The 26,027-nt window shown below is 36.7% G+C and overlaps 1 protein-coding gene across 4 annotated transcripts in view; it reads right to left on the reverse strand.

Annotated features, from left to right (window-relative positions):
• Positions 1 to 850: 850 nt before the first annotated feature.
• Positions 851 to 26,027, reverse strand: part of UBR5 (ubiquitin protein ligase E3 component n-recognin 5) — a 159,240-nt gene continuing 134,063 nt past the window's right edge. For 2 of the 4 annotated variants that reach the window (XM_055348784.2, XM_031013591.3), the window contains exons 45-59: positions 24,569 to 24,789; positions 23,307 to 23,427; positions 23,123 to 23,221; positions 20,138 to 20,381; positions 18,731 to 18,842; positions 17,636 to 17,780; positions 16,575 to 16,705; positions 14,524 to 14,584; positions 12,678 to 12,853; positions 12,054 to 12,138; positions 9,475 to 9,630; positions 8,695 to 8,808; positions 6,521 to 6,665; positions 5,169 to 5,254; positions 851 to 2,023 (exon numbers count right to left, since the gene is read on the reverse strand). In XM_055348784.2, the coding sequence (XP_055204759.1) occupies positions 1,811 to 2,023; positions 5,169 to 5,254; positions 6,521 to 6,665; positions 8,695 to 8,808; positions 9,475 to 9,630; positions 12,054 to 12,138; positions 12,678 to 12,853; positions 14,524 to 14,584; positions 16,575 to 16,705; positions 17,636 to 17,780; positions 18,731 to 18,842; positions 20,138 to 20,381; positions 23,123 to 23,221; positions 23,307 to 23,427; positions 24,569 to 24,789 (2,109 nt within the window). In that variant the 3' untranslated portion in view covers positions 851 to 1,810. Of the gene's footprint in view, positions 2,024 to 5,168; positions 5,255 to 6,520; positions 6,666 to 8,694; positions 8,809 to 9,474; positions 9,631 to 12,053; positions 12,139 to 12,677; positions 12,857 to 14,523; positions 14,585 to 16,574; positions 16,706 to 17,635; positions 17,781 to 18,730; positions 18,843 to 20,137; positions 20,382 to 23,122; positions 23,222 to 23,306; positions 23,428 to 24,568; positions 24,790 to 26,027 lie in introns of all 4 variants that reach the window. The other 2 variants (XM_019032423.4, XM_031013590.3) reach the window with 1 other exon arrangement.

Consider the following 26,027-nt stretch of genomic DNA (forward strand, 5'->3'; position numbering starts at 1 on the left):
TGTTCTTTAATATTTTATCAATCGCATCATGTGCATACAGAGGTTAAGGTGATGTATAAATTTTATATCTTTCAAACACATTGATGCTAATCAGCTCTTGATCTAATTACTATTTCATTTATTCAGAAATAGCATTTAGACATAAAAACCAATGTCTCACTTTGTAAAATAACCTTTGGCTAATTTACACACATCTAATACAGCGTGTTATATAAGTTTTAAGTAATACAATGAGTCACTACTATCATTCAGTTTTAAATATTTTTAGTGTTAACAGGGCTGAGAATATCATGTGGTTCAGTCTTCTGAAGGAAGTTATATAATAAAAGCATAGTGCCTTTGAACATGAAGACTATCCTCAAGGCCAGAAGTCCTACAAAGGAACTGAAAGGAGAGATTCCAGAGAATCGCTCTCCTCATTTTTAATATGTAAAGTGACTGCTTTAAGTCACTTCATTGAAGACTTAGTGAAGAAAACAGTGTTATTATGCCACTGAATAAAGCTACTTAAACCAGAGTAATTTGGGGATATTAATCCTAGGCTACATAATTAATAGGTCATCAAAAAAAAAACCTGTGTTATTAGGTGTACGTTAACTTCCTATGCCAAGTAAGGGGTCACACTTCACTTCCCCCATTTGTAAAATGAAAAGGTGGCCAGGCCAGTGCCATTTAGGATTCTCTGCTAACTGTAAAATGTGGACTGATTTTCTTCTGTTTCTTATAGTCCAGGTGTATATAAACTTCTTCCAGTTCAAGTCAAAATTTTTATGCACATAACCATGTCAGTGTATTGCCCTTAGTTTAAAAATGTACAACTACATAAATAAAAACTATTGTTTCTTCAATATTACTTGACATTTCTTCTGTAATTTATTTAAAAAAGTAAATGTAACAAGATACTTAAAAAAGGCTAGATACAAAAGTAGTTAAGCTGCTCACGAACATTTAAAATTTTCCAAAATGTATCTTCAATAATCATGATCTTATAAAACATTTTACAGTTATCAGAAAGTGCCCAGGCTGAGTTTACATAACTGAAATACCTTAGTACAAATGTCTAGTTAGAACTGAAGTGCAGTAACCTCTTGAGACTGACTGCTCATTGAAATAGGGATACAAAGAAAAAGTTGATTGTGATAAAAGTATTGTGCATTGGCCCCATCATATGTACAAAAAAAGTGCCCTCACTCAAATGAGCAAATTACATGCAAAATATTAGTGATATCATTTAATATCCTAGAGCTCAATGCAGTCAAACCGCAATAAAAGTGGTTTTTATAGGTAAAAGTGATTTCATCTCTTAAGATCTGAATGTCAAGAACTTTTTTACAAGTTCCATATACATGATACACAGTTGCAGCCAACCACAAATTAAACACCATAAAAAAAGTTAAAATGAAAACACAGAACATACTTAATTTTTTATTTTGAAATTCCCTACTCCCTCTATACAAGAACCTTTGCTGAAACAGTTTCCACAAAGGCAGCAGTGAATTTTCAGAACATTTACATTTTTTCCCCCTCAGCAAAAAGATAAATCACAGTGTAAATTATGTTGTTCTGCTGTCATCTTTGGCTGGGGTTAGACCCAGAAGTTGGTGACTAGCAAACCAATATAGCCAAATGTTGCTAGTGCTCCTTAGGCCTTTAAGCTATAAACTCAGCAAGGAATGTCTGCATTTTATCTCTTTAAGATACCACCAGGGGGGTATGACAGCATTAACTTCCATAAACTTTTATAGACAAATGGAAAAAAATCTACAAAATTTGCTAGTAATATTACACAGCAATACACACTTTTTATACTCTACACAAAACCAAAATTCTTGGTCTTAATGGCGAGTAACAATTTCTGTTTGAGAATCTGTTTAGAGGAATAGAGTGGGACGTAAAGTCGAGAAATGCAAGTATTTGCAGTAGGAAGATGTTGGTCATCTGGTGGTCTTATTGTGATTGAGGGCATAGGCTGGAATCCTTCTTCACTGGCTGGCAGTGATGGGCTTGATGTCCAAAAGTAAACCTAAACAGGAATTTAACAGGTTAATATTTAACTCTTAACTCTGGCAATATATACACAAAGCCCTATTGTTATGTTAATAACCTAAAAGGAGATATTATTTTGAACTGGATTTTAAATATATTTTCTTGTACTAAAAAGGAAAGGGATCATTCATACCTCAAGACAGGTTTTTCTTTTTGTTTTTTTTCCCCAAAGGAGTAAGTCTAGAGTTAGTAGAGGAAAAAAGGGTGACTTTCTGTCACAGAGCCTCAGTATTTTCATCTGTAACATGAGGCTGTTGGACTAAATGGTTTCTAAAAGCCCTTCCTGCAGCTAAATTCCATAAAGTGTCTATTAGTGGAAAAAAGGCTGCCAAACAAAAGATACGGTCTTAGGTTCAGAACTCACACAGGTTATCTTAAAAAGTTATTTTGCATTAAGGAGCAAAATAATGCAAATAATAAAATAATAAAGCAAAAAAGTATTTACTGCTACATTGTGATACAGAATCATTTTATAATAGTAATTATTGGGGAACATCTATCTATGCATCAAAATTCATGCAATAAGCCATATTAACACAAAGTTTTATCATACCTCTATAATAAAACTTTGTGCAACACAGTGTAAATGATGCTCAGTAAATGTTAACTTACACTTTTTAACTTAACCAAGGATATGCCTCCCTGAAATAGTTTGCTGAACATGTAACATTCCTCATCAATCCATCCCTTCATACATACATACATACACATCATTCTTCAGTGTCTGTCTCTCTTAAGGAAAAGCTTTTTTTAATCTAATCATTTTATAATGCAATGAAGTATATCCAATTTCCTAGAATGACTAGGAAACCTAAACAAACTTAAGATTTCCTGAAGCACAGTTGTATGGGAAAGCTCATCTAGAATTCTATATAAAGGGACAGAAAAAGAAAGAAAAAAAAAACGTTAAGTATCAGGATCTATAAAATCTGAAAAGAAATAGAAAACATGTACTCTAGAGATGAAGTTGATCCAAACCACTCATTTCATAGATAAGAAACAAGCTTAATATAAAGTGTTTCTCCAAGGATGAATGTGGTTAACCAGGGTAGATGACCTCACTGCTGGATCTCTAAGAAGTTGGAAGAGAAATACTTTTACTAGTGAATTATAACACTCCAAGAGGGAAATAAACTGTAGTTTACCCAATAACTCTGGAAACCCTATAATTTGCAGGACTAATTAATTCATGGGAGAACTGTTTCAGAAACCCCATTCTTATGTCCTCTAGATGCATCAGGATGAAACCAAACAATATGTGAAGGATGACTTCCCAAAAAGAGGAGAAGGGTAAGGGGGAGGAAGATACCATGATAAACTGCTTACACCCTAAACATAGATTTTCAATAAGAGTTTAAGGTTCACAAATTAAAGCTGTTGACAGGAAATTCTGAGGTCTTTATAGAAGGAGATTTTCTTTTTTCTAAGATTGAGTCACTAGCAAATTTTTCTTTCAGTAGAAGGCAGAAACTCATGAGATTTAAGTTGGCTGACTGGACTGAGGAAATACTGGTTTAAAAACGGCAGAATTGGGAGGCCAAGACGGGCGGATCATGAGGTCAGGAAATCGAGATCATCCAGGCTAACATGGTGAAACCCTGTCTCTACTAAAAATACAAAAAATTAGCCAGGCGTGGTGGCAGGCACCTGTAGTCCCAGCCACTCGGGAGGCTGAGGCAGGAGAATGGCGTGAACCCGGGAGGTGGAGCTTGCAGTGAGCCGAGATTGTGCCACTGCACTCCAGCCTGGGCAACAGAGTGAGACTCCATCTCAAAAAAAAAAAAAAAAAAAAAAAAAACCGGCAGAAATTAAAATTAGGGAATATATTAAAATAGATGACTTAGAACTTATACCAGATAGCCAATCATTTCTATTTCTGTTTTTGGTGGTTCTTACAGACTTGAGATGGGGCTTGTCTTAAGGAAACAAGGTGCCCTGAATCTAAAGACTGACTAAAGGTGGTAGAACTTAAGCTATTTAGGTGATCCTGAAACCAACAGGGACAGTTATGGTATTGGCACTAGTGGGAACTTTTAAGAGCCACAAGACTGGAGAAGTCAAATGCTGACCAATTATATCAAACCCACCTGGGGAACAAACTAAGTCAAAATTACTAGGGTGGCTAAAAGCTGAGAAATGAACTAGGTGGCAGTTAGGACTGCTGAACAAACCTATCTCACCATAGCAGAGAAATATTAGAATACACTTAGAGCCATGTAAAGATTCAGGAGTGCTAAAAGCATGAATTCCCCTCCTTCCCTCCACCACCCCCAAAATAAGCTTCTGCCTGAATGAAGGTAACTGGGAATCTGCAATTTTTTTCTTTACTGCACAAATAACCACTTCCCCTTATTCAAATAAAATAAAGGATATATCTAGAAATCTGATCATTTTTAAATATTTCCAGAAGTGGTCTAGTTTAGAACTAAGGCTGGTTAGACAGGGGCAATGTTCCAGGAGTACAGAAAGGATCTTCCAGGGTCTTCTAGATAAGGAATGTCCTTCAAATTTCTACAAGAAAGTCTGCAGCATACTGCCTTTCAAGATTAATGGACAGGATGATTTGGTTATGGTTTTACTTGATGGGTGGACATAAGTTCCACTAAGAGGTAGACTTTCCACTAAGATCAAAGCTTCTGTTATCCAATTTATAATTCTAAGTTAGCTGGGGCTCTGTACTAATAAGATTTTGAAAGATTTAGTACCCACATATCACAATTAAGCTACTCTCTTCCTAGTATGCAGATAACAATCAAGATAATACTCAGAAATTCTGTCAAGGCTTGGCACTAGTCAAAAGGATTAAGGATGTATACAGGGAGAAAGAAGCATATGTAGGCAGTACGATAAAGAAAGATAAAAAGCCATGTTGCAACAGTAAACTGGTATCTTCTGGGACTAAGGACAGCATATTAACAGCTAAATGTACTTCACTCTGCTTAGAGCTTTAGTAATACTTCAGATATTGTTATAGAGCAGAAAAACAAAAACTGCCTTATTTGTGACCTTCTATGATTGCCCTACCCAAAATGACCAACCATTACAAACTTAAAAGGCCATCATACATGGTATTTTTAAATTTTGTATTTCCTTCTACAAATCTTGTGAAATTTTTAACTTACAAGATCTTGTCGTTCTGTCATGCTCATCTTCTCTACTATTGACCAGAACCAACGCTTGAACTGCAGAAGCTTCTCAGCATTTTCCCCTAAGAATGAAGAATGTAAATAAAATATACTATACCAGTTGTTGTTATTATCTGTAGAATATTACTAATCTTCTTATAATAAAAGGATACAGATTAAAACATTATTTAAGACTTGGGGGGGAGCGTCTAATTCCTAATACAAGAAATTAAGAGCATTTGCGTAATGCAAAACCTCTACAGTTCATTAGTCAATCCTGACTCAATATGACCAAAACAAATGAACCACCAGCCTTAAAACTGATATTCACATGAGTTTAATCTCATCTGTATGTCATTATTCTTATGATCTCAAGAAATGCAGATTCTCATTCATTCACTGGGTGGGGAATGCAGAGAGGGGAGACCAGAGATTCTGCCTGTCTAAAATGCTTTCAGATGATGCCAATGCTACTGATCTGAGGATCATACTTGGAGTGGCAAGATCTTAGGCAGTTTCTTTGGATACTGTTTTCCTTCCTAAGTTTTTGGTTTGTAAATGAGACAAATTCTTATTAGTATTAAAAACTGTATTACAAGGTAGCACAAAAACTATTACAATATATAATTTGGCTGAAGCTGCTTGCAAAATAGGAAAAATAAAGGGGAAAAAAATCAGTACCTTTGTGTACATAATAATCTTGGAATATAGGTATAATCCTTTCACAGAGAACTTCTTGGAGCTTCTAATGTACAGTCACAGCTAAAAAGCCTATTCCTAGACCATAGGACTTTCAAAAGAAAGAATTGCAGCAAATCAAACACTGGGGATAAAAGTTTTTCTTTCAAGAGGACTTTCACTACCACTCCTTATTCTTCCTAGATTCTAGGAATCTAGGAAGTGTTTGTGTGCTACTGTGTTTTTAGAAGTGTGATTTGGGTCCAGCTCTATAGAGCAATCATCATACAAATTCTTTCATTAGGGAGTTTAAGCAACATGAATCAGAAAAGCCCAGAGAGTTGTCACATGGATTACTTTTTCTTAACCACATATACAAATCCTTTTTTACACAGTTGCTCACCATGAAAAATTTTTGTTTGTATTCATATTTTTTGAAACCTAGAAAAATTAAGCAGTAAAAGAGTTAACAGTAGCCTAATGCTAAGCCATCAAAATACTGTTTACTTCAAACATACCTTTAAAAACAATGTAAAAAATTGTTTTAATGCTTGAGTAATACAGCAATTTCCCAAACCCTATAAACAGGCCTTAAGAACTAGAAACGCAGAAAATGCTGACTGACCTATCTATATAGTTCATTCTTTAAACATTTTTTTAAAATGTCCTACCTGATTCATCATTGAAAGAGGTAAAACTGATCAGCATTTGCACATTGACTTCACCGCAGCCATTTACCAAAAGCCTAAAATCTTCCGCCGTTAAATCTTCTAATGAATTTTTTGGAAGCACATCTAGTAGACCTTTCCTCATTGCCTAGAGAATTTCAGAAACAATAATACTACATTTTCCATGTAACATTTATTTATATTATTAAAGCACAAGACATAATTTTAGCAGCCTTCTCTAACAATGCTAGTTCCCATTTTACGCCAGATAGCAAAAAAAATTCAGTCCTGTATTTTTTATTTCTTAAGATTCAAAAGAGAGAAAGGCAGGAAGTGGGGAGGGAAGGCATAGTGAATAAGCTATGGGTTCAATAGTGAAGTAGTAGTATATCCCAGTGGTTTAACAATTTTAAAAGTTTTGTTAATAACAAACAGGCTAGTCATTAAGAATAGCTTCAATCTTTAAAAAGTGCTATCCTGTCAGTATCTCAGGAAAGATACATTGACAACAACAAACCTCCCAGACACAAACTCAAAAGCTAGATGCTTACTGAGAAATTACGATGTGCCAGGAATTGTCTTAGTACCTTACCTAATTCAATTTAATCTTATCCTCATTTTGCAGAGGAGGGAACCAAGGCACAAAAAACTTAACTTGGTAACATCATACAGCTAGAGGGTGGTAGAGCCATGATTTCAACTCTAACAGTATGACTCCAAAGCCTGCACAATTATTGTAGCACAGGGATCAGAAACACTCAACACCATCAGTCATAAAGCTATATAAACATTTTACAGGCTGGGTGTGGTGGCTCACGCCTGTAATCCCAGCACTTTGGGAGGCCGAGGTGGGCAGATCACGAGATCAAGACCCCGTCTCTACCAAAAATACAAAAATTAGCTGGGCATGCTGGCGTGCACCTATAGTCCCAGCTACTCAGGAGGCTGAGACAGGAGAATCACTTGAACCCAGGAGGCAGAGGTTGCACTGAGCCAAGGTTGTGCCACTGCACTCCAGCCTGGTGACAGAGCAAGACACTGTCTTTAAAAAAAAAAAAAAAAAAAAAAAATTATTTTTTTTTACCCTGGATGGGGAAGACATTAACATAGTAGGATTGATGTTACTCTTCACAAGGGCCTGACTAGTAGGGCTGGCATTGGCTGGTGTCTGAGAACTTGGTTTTTGCAATATTCCAACATTACTAACTGGTAAGGCTGTTTTGAATGTCTGGAGCAATGAACCATGCTGTATCAGACTGCCTGGACTATTTGTGCAAACAATGCAGTTCAAGATGAACATGTGCTTTCTTCAGGGATTCTGGAATTTCAGTAATCATGGCTGGTTGTGCAGATAGAAAATGCCCATGGAACTAGCTTCCGATAAAAACACTGAGCTCTGACTCTAAAGTGGGCTTCCCTAAGCACAAATAATGTATACATGTTGATACATTTCACTAGTGGAAGAAGTGTGTTCTTTGCAATAACTCATCCCCCTGCTTGAGACACAACTTTGAAAGCCCGCACCTGGATTCCTCAAGACTCCGCCTAATGTTTGTTTTTTCCCCTGCTGATCTTGCTGTGGGTCCTTTTGCTACAATAAACAATAACTATTAAGTACAACTGCTTCTGAGTCCTGCTGAGTTCTTTTAGCAGGTTACCCAAAGTAGCTTTGGTAAATAAAACTAAAGCTGTTTGCAGTACCAAAATGATTGTTTTAGGGTCCTACCGCTAATACAGTAGGACAAAGGACTAAGATATATTATTTTATGCATACATTTTAAAATATAAAGACAATTCTTTATCTGACCAGAAGCTAAGCGATGGAAACATTTTGGTATAAAAAGCCTTTGTACCTCTCAGTCTGTCTCAATAACTCTACCGCTAAACAGTAGGACCCTAAAACAGTCATTTTGGTACCATAAGCACCCTTTCCACACTTTTGTTTGCCAAAGCTACTTTCTCACAATGACGTGGTTTTTCCAAGTAGTTTTATCAAAAAGAAAATGAGTACTTGGTCTGGATTCTTAAATTTAGGTGTAATTTACATTGTAAATAAATTCCTTTTGGTTTAAAAAATTTGTCCTTTTATAAACAAGCTAATATACTTAGCTAGTTTACCACACATTAAGACACAAATAACCTCATTGGATCACGCAACACTTTCTAGAAACACTTACATGTAAGGGCTGTTCTGCAACTACCAACATTCTGTGTTCTGCGTATTTCCGCACATACTCATATACATTCTGTGGAGTGACTGGTATATTTACACCATTAGGAATGAGTTCGACCTGTGAAAAATTTACCAGTGCTATTTAAAGGCAATTTTGTCAAAGCAGTAAAACATTACTGTTTATAAAACTAGTTCCTAAAATTTTTAAATATAAACACAATTATTTATTTGACCAGAATCTAAGAGAATGGAAACATTTTAGGCCAAAAAAAGGACAAGCCGCCAGGCGCAGTGGCTCACGCCTGCAATCCCAACACTTTGGGAGGCCAAGGTGGGTGGATCACGAGGTCAGGAGATCGAGACCATCCTGGCCAACATGGTGAAACCCCATCTCTACCAAAAATACAAAAATTAGGTGGGCGTGGTGGCGCGTACCTGTAATCCCAGCTACTGGGGAGGCTGAGGCAGGAGAATCGCTTGAACCAGGGAGTCAAGAGGTTGCAGTGAGCTGAGATTGTGCCACTACACTCCAGCCTGGCGACAGAGCAAGACTCCATCTCACACACACACACACACACACACACACACAAAGTACAAGCCCTTCTACCTCAGTCTGTCTCACTAACTCTTGATCCATCTTTAACACCTACAGTATCCATCTCTCCTATGTGTACACACATGTTCATCTCTTTCATTCCCTAACTAAACGGTCTATACATAAGACAAGCACAGCAGTTTAACCAAATTCTCTTGCCAGAATCAGAAAAGTGTATATTTGCTTTACCTGTCCTCCACCTTCTTCTTTACATAGGTCAATTGCAAATGCCAAATCCATTGCTGAGAAAACAGCATCAGCATCTGAACTCTGAGACGCGAGGATTAGTTGCCGCAAACTCTCATACATTACAGGATCAAAAAAAGCAAAATCATGCCAATTGACCTAAAAAAGTAATCATATGAAACTCAGTTATGAAAGAAACAGCATCTTCATTCAATTAATTAGTAAATTAAAATCTGATAAAGAATTTTATCTAATTTGAAGATACACTGATATAGAATAATTTCCCACTGGGTATATAACTGTTTAAAGAGATAAGTTTAATAAATCTTTGGCTCTGACAATATTTGCTTTTCAAAGTATAAGAAGGGTTATATTTTGAAAAAATATAAAGCCAAAAGCATAATAGTTTTAAAGTTCCAAAACTGCAAAACTTTGCACTACTTATTAAACACCAATTATGGGGAGCAGCTGGCTCTGAACTTAATATACATCTTATTTATTCTTGATAGTAACATAAAATATAGATTATTAAATCCAGATGATAAATCTGACACTCAAGGAAATTTAGTAACTTGCCCCAAGGTCACTTTATTGGGTTAAACTTGGGTCTATTTAATTAGCTGTTTCCTAAACTCTGCTGAAGACTCAATATATCAACAATTTTATGTTGCCAAGCTTTGAGTCTAATTCTTTAAATAAGAACATTTTAGCTGGAACACTTTAAGAATTTAATAGGGTCAGAGTTAAAAAGAAAAAATCATAATATGATATTCTTGTACTAATAGAAAATTATTCATCAGTAGGTCTGATTAAAGAGAATTATTAGGAGGCTACAGCTTTAACATGCTTATTTATTAGATGTGTGACATGTACCTCTGGAAAAAACTATAACATAAATCCTCAAAGCCATTGGCTGGATGTGGTGACTCACACCTGTAATCTCAGCACTTTGGGAGGCCAAGCTGGGGGAATCACTTGAGGTCAGGAGTTTGAGAAAAGCCTGGCCAATATGGTGAAACTCCATCTCTACTAAAAATACAAAAATTAGCCAGGCATGGTTGTATGCGCCTGCAGTCCCAGCTACTTGGGAGGCTGACACAGGAGAATCACTTGAACCTGGGAGATGGAGGTTTACAGTGAGCCAAGATCACACCACTGCATTCCAGCATGGGCAATGGAGTGGGACTCCATCTCAAAAAAAAAAAATTAATTAATTAAAGCCGTTGATAGGTTCTTAGCTGTAACTTTGAAATGACAAACAGCAGGTTCTCAAATAACATCATTTCATTATAATGTTGATAAGAAAAAACTGGTTTCATTTCAATTAGAGTTGCAGTTTCCAAGAACCTATTGACGACAATAAGAACTTACTCAATCCCAGCTACTCGGGAGGCTAACTCATGAGAATCACTTAAACCTGAGAGGTGGAGGTTGCGGTAAGCCGAGATTGTGCCACTGCACTCCAGCCTGGGTGACAGAGTGAGACTGTCTCAAAAAAAAAAAAAAAAAGAAAAAAAAAGGCACTTAGTCTATTCCATTTATTTTGTGTCAAGTAATTTCTCTAAAATATTTTTAGGAACGTGGGTAGTTTTCTTTTAAATCAAAAGCTGCATAATTAGCACTGTATATTAATTTTAAAGCAAACGGTTTTTCTTTTCCCCCTGCCATCATAAAGGGAGATGCAGGCTATCAAACTATCAAAACACATAAAGATAAGCTAATTCCATCATCCAGAGATCAATACTGAGCATGCTGTGTTGTACTTCTTACATTCTTTGGCCACCCCCATGTACCTCTTATATGTATTTTTGAAGTTAGAATGCTCTATTTTTTTTTGGTTTTGTTTTTTGAGATAGGGTCTTGCTCTGTCACCCAGGCTGGAGTGCAGTGGTGCAATCATGCCTCACTGAAGCCTCAAACTCCTGGGCTCAAGCAGATCCTCCTATCTCAGTCTCCCAAGTATAGCTGGGACCACAGGTGCATGCCACCACACGCAGTTAACTTTTTAAATTTTTGGTAGAGTCAGAGTCTCTTACGTTGTCCAGGCTGGTCTCAAACTCCTGGGATCAAGAGATGCTTCTGCCTTTGCCTCCCGAAGTGTTGGGATTACAGGTGTCAGGCATAAGCCACCGTGCCTGGCCTGGAAGGCTCTTTTCAATACCACTACCTTCTCTAACACCAGGTACAACTAATAATAGTGGATACAATTTACTGATCACTTACTATTTGCCAGGTACTTAACGATGTTGTGTTTCTTACCAATTTATAAATGGGGAAACATGGCAGAAATGTCAGCATATTTGTTTGCAACAGGACGTAGGTCTGTCAGACCCCCAGCCCCACTTGTGTTATCTACTCTGCTATGCCATCTCCCCATAGTCTTTTTCTGTCATTAATTTATTAATTTTATTTTTGTTGACCATAATTGTATAATTAAATGTTTTAAAGTTATTTATAATGGCTGTAATGCTTTAAAATTTAATAGTAAATGAATGTTATAAACAGTATGCTAGCGTTTGATTATTTTATAAAAGAAAATTTTTGCAATTGTGAATACAATTAGGTTAATCAAAATCACTTACTTTTCTACCAAGCAATACTTTAATTACATGTCTATTCAATGTGATAGGACATAGTTCATTCTGTAACAGACATAGTCCAAGAATCCTAAAAACAAAGACAGAGAAATAAGATTTAAATAATTCTAGAATACATATATCCCCCACACACATAATACATATTAATATTTTGAGAAATTCTCTACAGCCTCCTTTCTATTCAGCATAAAGTACAGCACATACACTTTTTCAAAAAACAAAACAAAACAAAAAAAACAGGAACACCAGCCTGAGAATGTTTTGTTTTTGAGACAGGGTCTCACTCTGTCACCCAGGCTGAAGTGCAGTGCCACAGTCAGGTCATCCTCCTACCCCAGCCTCCCAAGTAGCTGGGACTACAGGCATGCAGCACCATGCCCGCTAATATTTTTTTATTTTTAGTAAAGACAGGGTTTCGCCATGTTGCCCAGGCAGGTCTCCAACTCCTGGGCTCAAGTGATCCTCCCAGTTCAGTCTCCCAAAGTGCTGAGATTACAGGTGTGAGCCACCGCACCCAGCCTACATACATTTTTAAACAAATATATTTTAGAAAATCTCATAAATTGAAATGTTTTAAAAAATTCAAACCCAAGATTAAAGTTCTTTTACCTGCCAATGTTTCTGAAACAATTCAACCTTGCTTCTGTGTTCTTGCCAGGCCTTGGAGTGTAAAATCCTCTTTTCCCAGGTTGGTAAAACAAAGGGGCATTGTCATCACCATCATCTGTATCATCTAAATCCATATCTACTACACTTCGACTAGAGCCATGGCGCTTTCGGTTTTCCTGCTAACAGAGAATATCAGAGAGTAAGCCCCAAGATTCACTGAAAAAACAAAACATATGAAATGGTTCTCTCAAATCATTCAAATGAAGTCAGGTAGGAAGAGCAACATAAATATTTAAATATATGTGTATAACAATATTAAAGGTAAATGAACTTTTAATTTGCCCTTTCAGAATGTGACACACAAAGCTTGTGTACTATTAGGTCTTTAACGTCTCTGTTGTTAAAATAAAGTCATTTAATGAAACTCGGGTAAGCTTCTTTCACTTTATTGCCTGAAAATTCTTTTCACTGGATACAGAATTCTGTCATCACTTTGATGAGTTTCTTGACTTTTGGCTTCCATACTTTATAGTGAGAAATCCACTCTTTCAAATCACTGTTTCCCTATAGGTAAAGAACCATTCTTTGGCTGCTTTCAATAACATTTCTTTATTTTATAGAAGTTTGATTATAATGTATCTGGACATAGTTTTCTTTCAGTTTATTCTGTTGAGTTCACTGACTCTTGAATCTGGAAATCTATGTCTTTTACCAAATTTAGGAAGTGCCCAGCCATGATTTATTTCTTCAAATATTTTTTCTATAACAATTTCTTCTCTTCCCCTGAGTATTTCAGTGACATATATGTTAGATCTTTTGAAGTTGTCCCACAGGTCTCCCTGAAACTGTCCTTTTGTTTTAAAATATTTTCTCTATCTGTTCTTCAGAAAGGGTAATTTCCGTCTATCTTCAAGCTGACTGACACTTTCCTCCAACACCTTCATTCAGCTATTGACGCATCCTGTGAATTTTTTTCTTTCAGATATTGCCCTTTTAATTCTAAAAATTTCCCTTTGTTCTCTTTTGAAGTTCCTGTGTGTCTGCTGAGAACCTCTATCTTTCCATTCACCAGTGTTCACCATTATCTTGCAGAACATGGGATAGTCTTTGATAATTCCAACAAGTGGGTCATCTCGTGGTTGCCATCTATTGGTTCTTTTCCTGAGAGAGGTGGATCCAGTTTTTCCTGGTTCTTTGTAGGCTGAGTAATTTTAGAGTGTATCCTGGGCGCTGTGAATTAGTTGTGAAAACTCTGAGTCTTAGTAAATTAATATGAATTTAGTAGGCAATCAACCTACTTAGGTTCAAAATTGGAAGTCTCACCTTCTATGTGCAATTGTTTCAATGCCAACTAAAAAGCCTCCCTTATGCTATAGCATGATATGTCACTTGTTTTTGCAATGTTGGCACCAGCTACTTCTTTGAAGAATGAGTCCCAGGAGTCCTAGAACTCCTGATCTCGTGATCCGCCCACCTTGGCCTCCCAAAGGGCTGGGATTACAGGCGTTAGCCACCGCACCTGGTGAATTAGTCCTAGGATTCTATACATCTTTCCCTCTCTGCTCTTCAATTTGTTACTTATTCAAAGTAAAGCTTAATTCAAGCTGTGCTCAAATGGATGCCAACCAATGGGTGGGATTACACTGAGCCCTAATTAAGCCAAGCTTATTATTTGATTCTATGCATAATACCGATATATTTATCTTTGCTTCTGTCTCTCTACTCTAAACATTCATTTTATTTATAAAGACAGTTTCTTCAGAAATCCTGCTTTCATCCCCTTTATTTAAATTTCCTTGTAATTTAAATTCTGTGATTATCAGCACATGAATAAAATGTTCCTTACCTGTACCTTTTCTGAGGAGTCTACTAATCCAAGATCCAGGATACTATCAGCTCCATTTTCCCTAAAAACAAAAAGCCTTTCACATTCCAGGTAATGGAGACTTCTAGAATTTAGCGTATAATTTAAATTTAAAAGGACTTACTTACAAAATACATTCAAGTTTTGGAGTCAATAAATATCCAATGCACCTGCTAGTACTAATGCAGTATGAGCAGAGAAGTTGGTAATACAAATCTTTAAAAAAGTGTATCACTAGATCCTTCATGTATGATTCAAGATAGTGGACTAAAGGCTCCCTGACAAAATGAATGTGGTCTTCATAGGGGTGCTGGAACACTTCTACAATGCTCAGAGGGAGCACTATAGAAGAACAGAAAAATGTTCAGAAAGCAATCCAAATTCACTAGCAAATTCTCTAGCGAATTTAATGATTCTAGAACACCAACAAATTCATTGTTTACTCCAGAAAGCCAGGTGAAAGCTGTCAATATTGTATATTGGTTGCATTCAACAGAAAACATGACTAAATACGCAACTCTTAACATATACTCACAAAAATCTTTTCACCAAAAATGTACATTGTTCTTGATTTTTCTATAATGGACTAAGCTATACCAGTATGCTGTAGCTCCAGAGACAGGGCAGAGGAATAAACGAACAGTACATAAAATCCAGAGAAGAAAAGAGCATCAGCAAAGAAAATACAGTTCTCTCAACAGTCTTTGGCTTGGACCATTAAAAGGCTCTAGAAGTGGCTGTTTAGCTCTAGTGCCCAGCCTACCAGCTTATACATCTCTAGGAGTGTATCTAATCTAAATTCCTAACTCATTAGGAAGAAAAAAATACAAATTTTCATCTAAAATAATAAACACTTCAAAGTTTCAAACTGGGTATCAGATTAGCCCCAGGATAGAAACTACAGCATAAATGTGACCTATCTTCCCTTTTTTTTTCTTTTTTTTTTCTTTTTTTTGAGACAGAGGCTCGCTCTGTCACATAGGCTGGAGTGCAGTGGCACAATCTCAGCTCACTGCAACCTCTGTCTCCCGGGTTTAAGCAATTCTCCCTGCCTCAGCCTCCCGAGTAGCTGGGATTACAGGTGCTCACCACCACACCCAGCTTATTTATTTATTTACTTATTTATTTTTTGAGATGGAGTCTCGCTCTGTCGCCCAGGCTGGAGTGCAATGGCATGGTCTTGGCTCACTGCAAGCTCCACCCTCCTGGGTTCAAGCTATTCTCTTGCCTCAGCCTCCCGAGCAGCTAGGATTACAGGTGCCCACCATCATGCCTGGCTAATTTTTCTATTTTTCGTAGAGACGGGGTTTCATCATGTTGGTCAGGTTGGTCTCGAATTCCTGACCTCGTGATCCACCCACTTTGGCCTCCCAAAGTGCTGGGATCACAGGCATGAGCCACCGTGCCCAGCCACTTTTAACTTTTTTTTTAAGTAGAGATACGGTTTTGCCATGTTGGCCAGGCTGGTCTTGAACTCCTGACCTCAGGTTATCTGCCCGCCTCAGCCTCCCAAAGTGCTGGGATTACAGGTGAGAGCCACCGCACCCGGCCTTATCTTCCTAAGTCACTTTTACTTGTCACCTTGGAAAAAGGGATATGTAATCTGTTAGATATTTTTTAGATTTTATATTAAATTCATACTTTACAGAATAGAAAGCAAAAACTTGCATGAATTTTTAAGACAAATCAGGAAGCCTAAAAGAAATGTCATGGTTATGGCAAGAACACAGTATAATATGGCCTTTGCCAGGAGGGTATTCTGATAAGTGAATTTGAGATGTACTTTCTTTCAAGTAATTTCCAAATAACCTTGGTAACTATTAAAACCCTACCTTTCTAATACATGAGAAGAAACTAAGCTGTCTCATTCATGGAATTTAAGCTATCATTTAAAAATACATTTAAAAAATAAATAAAAATGCATTTAAAGTCTTATACTTTACGACATAAATTTTAAGATATGATGGCACCCACATACTGAAAATAAGTAGCTGATGTTTAAACTGAAATGCCTTCCCAATTGTACACATTACCGTCCATGTGCAATAATGAGTTCCATGGCCTCATCCACTCTTGCTCTCAGAGAATCCTCACTTGCTAGAAGGAGAAGCAGCTGAGCTGGGGATAATTCCAGCAACATGCCAGTGATTTTACTTGCAAATGCCTGTAAATGATGAACAAATGTTACTTGACTACTCTCTAAAACCTCTTGTCTAATTACATCTACAATCTTTTATTTAAAAAAATAATAAAATAAGAAACTTGGGTAACAAATACAAAATTTCAGAACCAGTAAGGTCTTTTATGAAACTGGAAGATCAATTATAGAGAAACTTGGCAGGGAATAAACAGTCCATGCAGTACCACATCTTGTTAAGGCTACTTATAATATTTGTATGACAAGTTTTCTTTTTAGGTTTTTTTATATCTCTGAGTTAAACATACATATACTCAATTTCCATATTTTTTTCTTCATCAGAGAGCCAGAAATATCTTTTATTTAGGGTAGAAAAAAAGAAGGGGGTAGGGTAGAGAAAAATATACCTATGTTTAAGGCTGAGGACTTGCTGGAAGAAATAATAGTTTTCTGTTATTCTTTCACTATAAAATGTGTACATACAGTTATGCATAAAGACAAAAAACATAACGAATTTGTGTTTCATATCATATAAAGAAAAACTCTTGATAGAACATTCAAAATAAAATTCTTCCTGCAATACTAATCAGCATTAATGTGTTCCAACTACAGCTTGCTAACAGATAAAGTCTGCTCCAAAAGTAGTAATAATTTGTTCAAATGAAGATACAATAAATATAATGCACAGCAAATTCTTTAGCATGCAAGGAAGGTAGAATGGAGACAGTGTCCCAACATAAGGTGGGTGGAGGAAAAAATAAATTCAAGCTATACAGTTTCCCTTCAGTAAACACTGCCTTATTCTCTCCTGAGCTTCCTTCTTACTGCAGAGCTAAAAAGAGTCCTCAATCATGTGGTTTTGCCAGTAGCTGACAATTTTTTTTTAACACCATCTTTAATTCAAAAGCAAAAAAATAACACAGCCAGTTAAGAGGTAACTAAGTACACAGTACACACTGGTTGCATTGCTTGTACACGAGGATAAAGCCTCTCTCCAAGTGCCTGCCGATGTGCTGGCAAAGGCTCAGGATCATCGCTAGGATTCCCTTCAGAGGCTGGTCTAAAGGGCCTAGTGTCGATGGAAAGCTGTCTTCTAAAGTCTCTGTAAGAGAAGGAAAACTATTATGACTTCATTTCCTTTGACTAACAAGTAAAAATATTAGCACAACTAATAAAAAAGTTAGAAAACCAGAGCATATAGGTTGTTCAGTTATGGTACCAAGGTGGTAGAGTGCCAAAACAGATGATGGTTAGGAAATAAAGATTATCTAGATTTTGTTACTTAATTTAAAATTTTTATTGTAAGGGAGTAGGACCTTAACATACCAGATATCAAGAGTCCACACACAGTTCCGGAAATTTCAGTCAAAAGTAAAATGCAATCCATCTTAACAAGAGAAAACTTCAAAGATTCTAAATAGCACAATCTGCCAAAATTAATTTTTTTTTTTGCCAGACAGAATTTTGCTCGTTTCCCAGGCTGGAATGCAATGCAATGGCATAATCTCGGCTCACTGCAACCTCTGCCTCCCAGGCTCAAAGGATTCTCCTGCCTCAGCCTCCCAAGTAGCTGGGATTACAGGCATGCACCACCACACCTGGCTATTTTTTGTTTTTAGGAAAGACAGGGTTTCACCATGTTGGTCAGGCTGGTCTTGAACTCCTGACCTCAGATGATCCACCCACCTCGGCCTCCCAAAGTGCTGGAATTACAGGCGTGAGCCACCGCATGTGGCCTGAAAAATGAAGACTTTTTAAGATAAACTTAGGAGAGAATGATATGGGTAAAAAAATTCAAATAGGAACTTGAGTCAGATAAAAAGAATATAATTTCAACCGCCTCTGGGTTTTTAAAGCAGAACTTTTTATTAGTTAATAGACTATTCTTAGTTATTGTATTTTATTAACAGACTATTCTTAGTTACTATACATATGTTCAAAATTAAAACTTTACTTTTCTAAAAAATAATCCATAATTAAGATTCTTTCATTTACAGGCTTATCTCTAATTCATCCAAAAAGGTGGTATTGAATCAAAGATACAAAATTTACCTATCCCGGTCCCTCCGAGAACCTGCTCGCAAACCACTACTCCTCCTCATTTCCCTTTCTCTCTCCCTTTCCCGGTCTCTCTCTCCTCGGTTCCTTAATCTCTGCATTAAACCTAGAAGAAAATAAGAAATATACTGTATTTAGATGAATGCCAATTCAACTACCTTAAATTCCAAAGTCAATGAAAAGAAATGAGACAAATGTTAAGAAAACATGACAGCTAACGATTATCCTTCCCTAGCATCTGTGTTGTTAATGCCTTTCTCTCCCTATGGGTTTTCAGGGTTGGAGGTGATTGTGTAGAATATACCTGGCACGAAATAGATGTTCACTCAATATTTGTTAATCAATTTTCTCCCTTGTCATGTCAAAGCTGTGAAATAATATATAGCAAGTAAGGTTATGATAGTGTCACTATAAATAATGCTGAAATTTCTTACATGACTAGACTCATTTAAATATCCTCTGTTCTTAGTTTTTGGCATGAAAGCATTAAAGGCCACCAGAATATTACCTATTATTATTTTTAAATTCCTAAGCCCAAGCCAGAGTATGGTTTCCTATAAGTGTACAAAACAGATAGTTTGGAAATGTTAAGATTTCCCAGTTTCCTCAAGTTTCCTCATTCACATCTCCTAATTTCTTTTCATTATAACATTATAGAAAGTGAAATGGTGTAACTGATGAAAAGCTGAGGAACTCTCACCCATTTTTTCACCCTCAATCCTTTCTACAGCTCAGTCAGTCTCCATCCACCTACAAGTCTGATAATCTTCTGCTCCTACTTGATGTGAATCTCCTAAGGTTTTTGTAATTTTCACAAATTTTAAAATTTGATCCTTGTAATCTTAAAACTTAGCTAAGAGTCCTAACCCCAAAGTGCTGATCCTCAGTGAGGTAATAAGCTTGCACCAGGATTTTTTTTTTTAAGTCTTGCTAAACAGTGAGCTTAGTGACACAGTGGATTTGCATTTGGTTGCAAAGTCCTTATCTCACTGGGGACCAGGAGCAAGTTTGGAAACCATAATGTGAACAGCACTGCTCTTAGAATAGCATTTTCTTCTCAAATATCCCTGTGGGTTAAATATTGAAGTGGAGGAAATGCTGCAATTTGATCGGCGAATTTTTATATCACTATGTATTTTACAACCTCTTACCCACCCACAACATGTAACAATTGAGATGAAAAACTAGTACAATCACAAACATTTATCAAAATAAATGTGTCTGTAGAATAGCAAATTGTTGTCCATTAGAATAGTTTAAACAAGATTAAATCAATCTAGAATAAAAGTATGTAAAAATGCAAATTTATGCACTCACACATATATAAACCATGATTACCACTGTTGGTTTGAGGAACAAGGAAAGAATTTTTATGATGCTTGTTATTTGTAGAGTACTTACTTGTGTGGGTGCCTTTGTTGGCATTTTGGATACACTCCAGATTTGGCAATTTTTCATTTGACAAAAATGCTTGTGCAATGGCTGTATAAAAACTTCGTGCTACACCACTGCCCTCTCCTGGCTCATCCTTAAATGTGACTTTTACTCTGTGTACAGCCATTGGTGTAGTAGCACATCTTCGACCAAAGTGATTGTTAAGCTGCCTCATAGTCTGCTGAATGAGAAGATCTCGATCCCGATCAACCTATTAAAACACATCAAGAAGTCAAAAAGTAGTAAATTCAATGTTGGAAAGTAGCTTGAATTTTTCTATGTACAATCTGAAAATCTAGTTTTAGCCTTTCCTTGAGAGTTTAAAAAACTACAAAGTAACTGGAGTTCTCAGAAGCTTATCCATTACAAAATACAATACTTTAAAGCATACAAGAATGTCTTGCAAATTAAATCAGGACAACAGAATTTAATTCAATTCTAACACTTTCTTTCAAAGGTCTATTGGAAAACAATAATCTTGTTCAATTTTGGGATACACCAGAATACCAAATGATCAGAGATGTTAAAAAAAAAATACTAGAAAAAAAAACAGATTCCTTGATGACAAGCTAAGTGGGCGGGAGGCTGGAGGGGGACTAACCAAACTGGAAAAATTGTTTGCACCTTTTGTCACAAAGATACATATTAATTAATGAGTGTGTCTATCACCTACAGCTACATAAAAAGCCTCTGAAATCTGAGAGAAAGCCAACTTAGAAAAATGGGCATATCAACTGAGTTAAATATAACTATCCTAAATATATGAAATAATGTTTAACTTTGCTCAAAATAAGATAAATTCAAATTAAAACTATACTGAGGTGCTATTTCTTACCTATTAGATTAGCAAAAATCTAGAAATTTAACAACTGCTGGCGAGACTGAGCAATCAGGCATTCTCACATTGATGGTGAAAATGCAAAATTATGCAACTGCTATGCAGAAGTATTTGTCAATGTCTAGCAAAATTATAAGCACATGCTCTTTGACCCAGCAATTCCATGTCTAAGAATCTATCTCAGGGACATACTAGCAAAAAAAACACGAGGCCATTCATCACACTATCTGTAATAGCAAAAGACGGGAAACAAGCCCAAATACCTAGTCTGTAAGGGATTAGCTGCAAAAACTGCGATAACAACCATTAAAGTGCAGTACATTAAGCAGCTATAAAAGGAAGGTAGAACATCTCATATTTTCTCTGGGATATACTATTAAGTGAGAAAAGCAAGATGGAATAAAATGTATAGTATGTTTGGGGAGGTGGGAGGAGGTATGTAATTAATACATACATATGCTTATATGTTTTAAAAGGGAGGGAAGGAAATAAACTTGAAAAAATGGTAAGAGAGACAAGAATGGACTTATATCCATTCTTTTGTAGAGTTCACTCTGCCACACTGTAGATATTTTACACTGATTACAAAATAAAACCAAAAGAGGAAAAAGGAATCCCTAAAATCTGAAAGCAAAATGAAACAAAAGGCCCTAATTATATAGAGCTGGTAGCAAAACCTACAAAGAATTACTTCAAGTGACTTTAAAACAAACCTAATTTAACTGTGTATCTCTAACTGCATATGACCTAAGGACAAACATCCGCAAATAAATCTTCAATTATTCTGAATAATCATTTTGTTAGTGGTAGTGTTGATGTTATAATTCTTTGTAAGAGACAGAGTCTCTCACACTATGTTGCCCAGGCTGTCCTCGAATTCCTGGACTCAAGCCACCCTTCCACCTCAGATTCCAGTGATGTAATTCTAAGACTGCTACTGTGTATGTTGTGGCATTAAAACAAATGAATAATTTGATTAATGTTGTTGGGAAGTTGGCTATTCAGTTTGAAAGAAAGGAGATAAAGACTTAAGATCTAAGAAGCAAGGCCAGGTGTGGTGGCTCACACCTGTAATCCCAGCACTTTGGGAGGCCAAGGCAGGTGGATTACTTGAGGTCAGGAGTTTGAGACCAGCCTGGCCAACATGGTGAAACCTTGTCTCTATTAAAAATACAAAAATTAGCCAGGCATGGTGGCAGACACCTGTAATCCCAGCTACTCGGGAGGCTGAAGCAGGAGAGTCACCTGAACCTGGGAGGCGGAGGTTGCAGTGAGCCAAGATCATGCCACTATGCTCTGGCCAGGGCGACAAAGCAAGACTGTCTCCAAAAAAAAAAAAAGAAATCTAAGAAGCAAACATAACAAAAACAACCTTGTGGTCCCAAATCTTGAATTTGAATTGGGAGTATCAATATTAATTCATTATTTGATTTTTTAAAAAGAACAAAAAAAAATGCGCTGCCAAACTGTTATCAATTAAAAAGGCCTAGAAACCATGATCAACCCAGTAGCAATATGCAACCTTACAGCACAGACTGTAATCTCATAACACAATTTCCTACTAAAAGGAATCAAAGCTACTTTAAGAAATGGCTGATTTAAGGTCTGTGACAGGAAATGCCCAAGATGAAACATACCAGAAAGTAAGAAAGTTTATCAAAAATTATTGGGGCCATGTCAAAAGGACTCAGGAATCAAAACTGACTCAAGACTCCCATTAGCCAAAGAAGACACAATCTGGGCATCAATATGAATAATAATCTCAATGGAATTAAATACATCAAAAAACGTTTAAATCAATGCATGCATAATGATACTTAAAAACTAAAACAAAAAAATTCATAGAGGATGCTAGGGAACCAAACTGCCAGAGAAAACTACTATTCTAAATTTGGTGGTTACAATAAGAAAAAAATAAAAAGAAACCACACCCACACCCACACACACACACAAAAGAAAAAATAAATTTGGTAGTTAACATTTCTTTTTATTTTCTTTAAATTTTTAATTATAAGTACATATCCCTAAGCAAAGCTATTGTTATTTTGCATGTTTTAAAATTTATATAAATAGCATACTACAGGTATAGTATAAGAAAATCGAAATACCTTTACCTCTAGTGATAAATCTCTTGACTGCTGGTTTCTCAGTTTTTCCATTTCTCTACGGAATTTTGATTCTTTTACCTCAAAACCACCCAATTCAGTTAGGATCTTAAAAAAAAAATGCATGACAGATTATTCCCTGAAATACGTGCTTATCAGGCAGAATGGAATTTAAAGTGCACAAAATACATACTGATCCAGGTTCTGCTCCAACATCTTCCATGAATACCCTGCCGAACAGTTCTAAAGAAAGGCGCCAACGTCCTAGCAGCATATCATGAGAAATAACCATTCCCATAAAGCTACACTGTGGCCTGTAAGAAGTTTAAGGGAAGGGGTGGGGGGGAGAAATAATTTAGCCAGTTTCGAAGACTGATTGGTTTTTGTTCAATGGTAGTAACTTACTTTTTTTAAAAAATATTCTGAGGTCTTAACTTCTTCAAACTGTGTCCTAACAGAGAACTTTTCCATAGCTACTTGTTCCCGACAGAACTTATTATTTTTCCTCCCTTATTCCTTCTGTATTCTACATACGGATAAATCCCTGGGCTATGTCTTATCTTCGTCTTTCATTCTACCTCCTCTCCTTAAAGTCCAATGTCCATCTCCATTTAGGTGACTCCCAGATCCACCTCTAGTTCAAACTTTCACCATGAACCAGAATCTCCATTTGTTAAATAAATATGTCCACATCAATGATGCTCAATTCAAACTCAGCATGGTTAAAACTTAATATGGCTTCTTCACCACAATGACAGTTCTCCTGATTTTTTTTCAGTAGTAACATCTCTTTCCCTAATGCCATGACTTAGAGCAGATTTTAATTTTTCTTCCTCCTTTTCCTTCAAAGTGATCAAGTCCATCTTAAGTTTCTCTTCCTTTCCATGATGTCCTTTCTAAAGCCAACATTCTGCCTCAGCATCTTTCCCCCAACTAACTGAAACTATTAGTAATAACAAACAGCTTTTTAGCTGGCCTCCCTACCTCTAATTCTCTCCAGTCTGTTTCTGCACATTCTAACCATCTCAATTCAATCCATATTGCTTCTAGGAAGCTTGGGCCACTCAAGTCCACAATTCTCCCCTGTCTTACATTGTTATTAGACAACATATATACAGTGTATCTTATTTTCAAACTAGCTTTTTAACTCCAATCTAAGCAAAAAAATTATTATGCCATGTAACCAAAAAACAGAGTCAACAAATCATACTGAGCCACAGTATATACTAATATTTATTAGATAAACAAAGAACCTACCTCTTGTAAGAGAATTACAAACTTGGAAAAGGAGCACAGATAAGTGTGAATCACAAATCTAGAAAGTTCTACTCTTTCTAGTTATTCAGTTTCCCCTTAGCTGAGCTGCTAATAGCAAGTCTATAAATGGTAACTAGACATGGATATATTTTTTTAATGCTGTACTGAACAATAAAAACAAAGGGCCTTAGCAAATACCTGAACGATGTGAGAGGTGGCCCTTCACTTTCAGTAAGTCCTATTTCTGCTAGTAAGCTACTTTTTAATTGTGCAGCAAGATCATGAGCAGATGGCCCTGGTTTTGAACTCTCAGTTTCTTCTGGCAGCACGGGCTGTTCTTCCCCTTCTTTTTTTTGCCGGTTTTGCATGTTCATTACATTTTTCAGATTGGCAGCATAAGACATTTTTGTTGGAAGAACCTATGAATATTTACATTTGAAAGTTACAAATGAAGGGAAAAAACTAATTAGATTTTGTCCTCAACTTAGTAATACAGGAATCATATGCAAGTTTTTTTCCCTTTCTGGAGCTTCAATGGTCCTTTTGTCTGATGGCCCTGGCTGACCACCAATTCCAATGCATTACCAAACCAACCTCAGATAACTACCTTTTTTTTTTTTTTTAGACGGAGTCTTGCTGTGTTGCCCAGGCTGGAGTGTAGTGGCGTGGTCTTGGCTCACTGCAACCTCCATCTCCTGGGTTCAAGTGATTCTCCTGCCTCAGCCTCCCGAGTAGCTGGGATTACAGGCGCCCGCCACCACGTCCAGCTAATTTTTTGTAATTTTAGTAGAGATGGGGTTTGGCTATGTTGGCCAGTATGGTCTTGAACTCCTGACCTCAAGTGATCCACCCACCTCAGCCTCCCAAAGTGCTGGGATTACAGGCATAAGCCACCACAACCAGCTTTACCCAACCCCCCCTTAAATTCACCTCTTGACCTGAACGCGGTGGCTCACGCCTGTAATCCTAGCACTCTGGGAGGCTGAAGTGGCTGGATCACTTGAGGTCAGGACTTGGAAACCAGCCTGGCCAACAAAGTGAAACCTTGTCTCTACTAAAAATACAAAATAATTACCCATGCGTGGTGGCGGGCACTTGTAATCCCAGCTACTTGGGAGACTGAGGCAGGAGAATCGCTTGAACCCAGGAGGAAGAGGTTGCAGTGAGCCGAGATTGTGCCACTGCACTCCAGCCTGGGTGACAGAGCGAGACTCCGTCTCAAAAAATAAAATTAAATAAATAAATAAATAAATTCACTTCTTGCCTTGGAACTTCAGAGAACTTTTAAAGAAATCTTTATAATACTGGTGGTACTTAAGTCTCATATATTTTTAATATTTTCAGTACTGCATTCTCCTTTTTATCACTGAGATAATAAAAAATATTCTATTCAACTACATGTCTTCTAAACCTGCTAAAAAACATTAAATGTTTTACTACTTTTTCAGTGGACAAACAGAAGAGTATAATTTTAGGCTCCCAAATCGGATCTATATATGAAAACTAGATCTACCACTTAACTAGTTGTGTGACACAGACATTCCCACATGAAATTTACTTACTCTCTTCAAGACTCTATTTCTTACCCAAAAAATCAGGGTGATAATGCATTCTACCAAACATAGTTATAAAGATGGAGACCAATGCCCAGGAAACA

The sequence above is a fragment of the Gorilla gorilla genome, chromosome 7 (assembly GCF_029281585.2).
Source record: "Gorilla gorilla gorilla isolate KB3781 chromosome 7, NHGRI_mGorGor1-v2.1_pri, whole genome shotgun sequence".
NCBI lineage: Eukaryota > Metazoa > Chordata > Mammalia > Primates > Hominidae > Gorilla > Gorilla gorilla.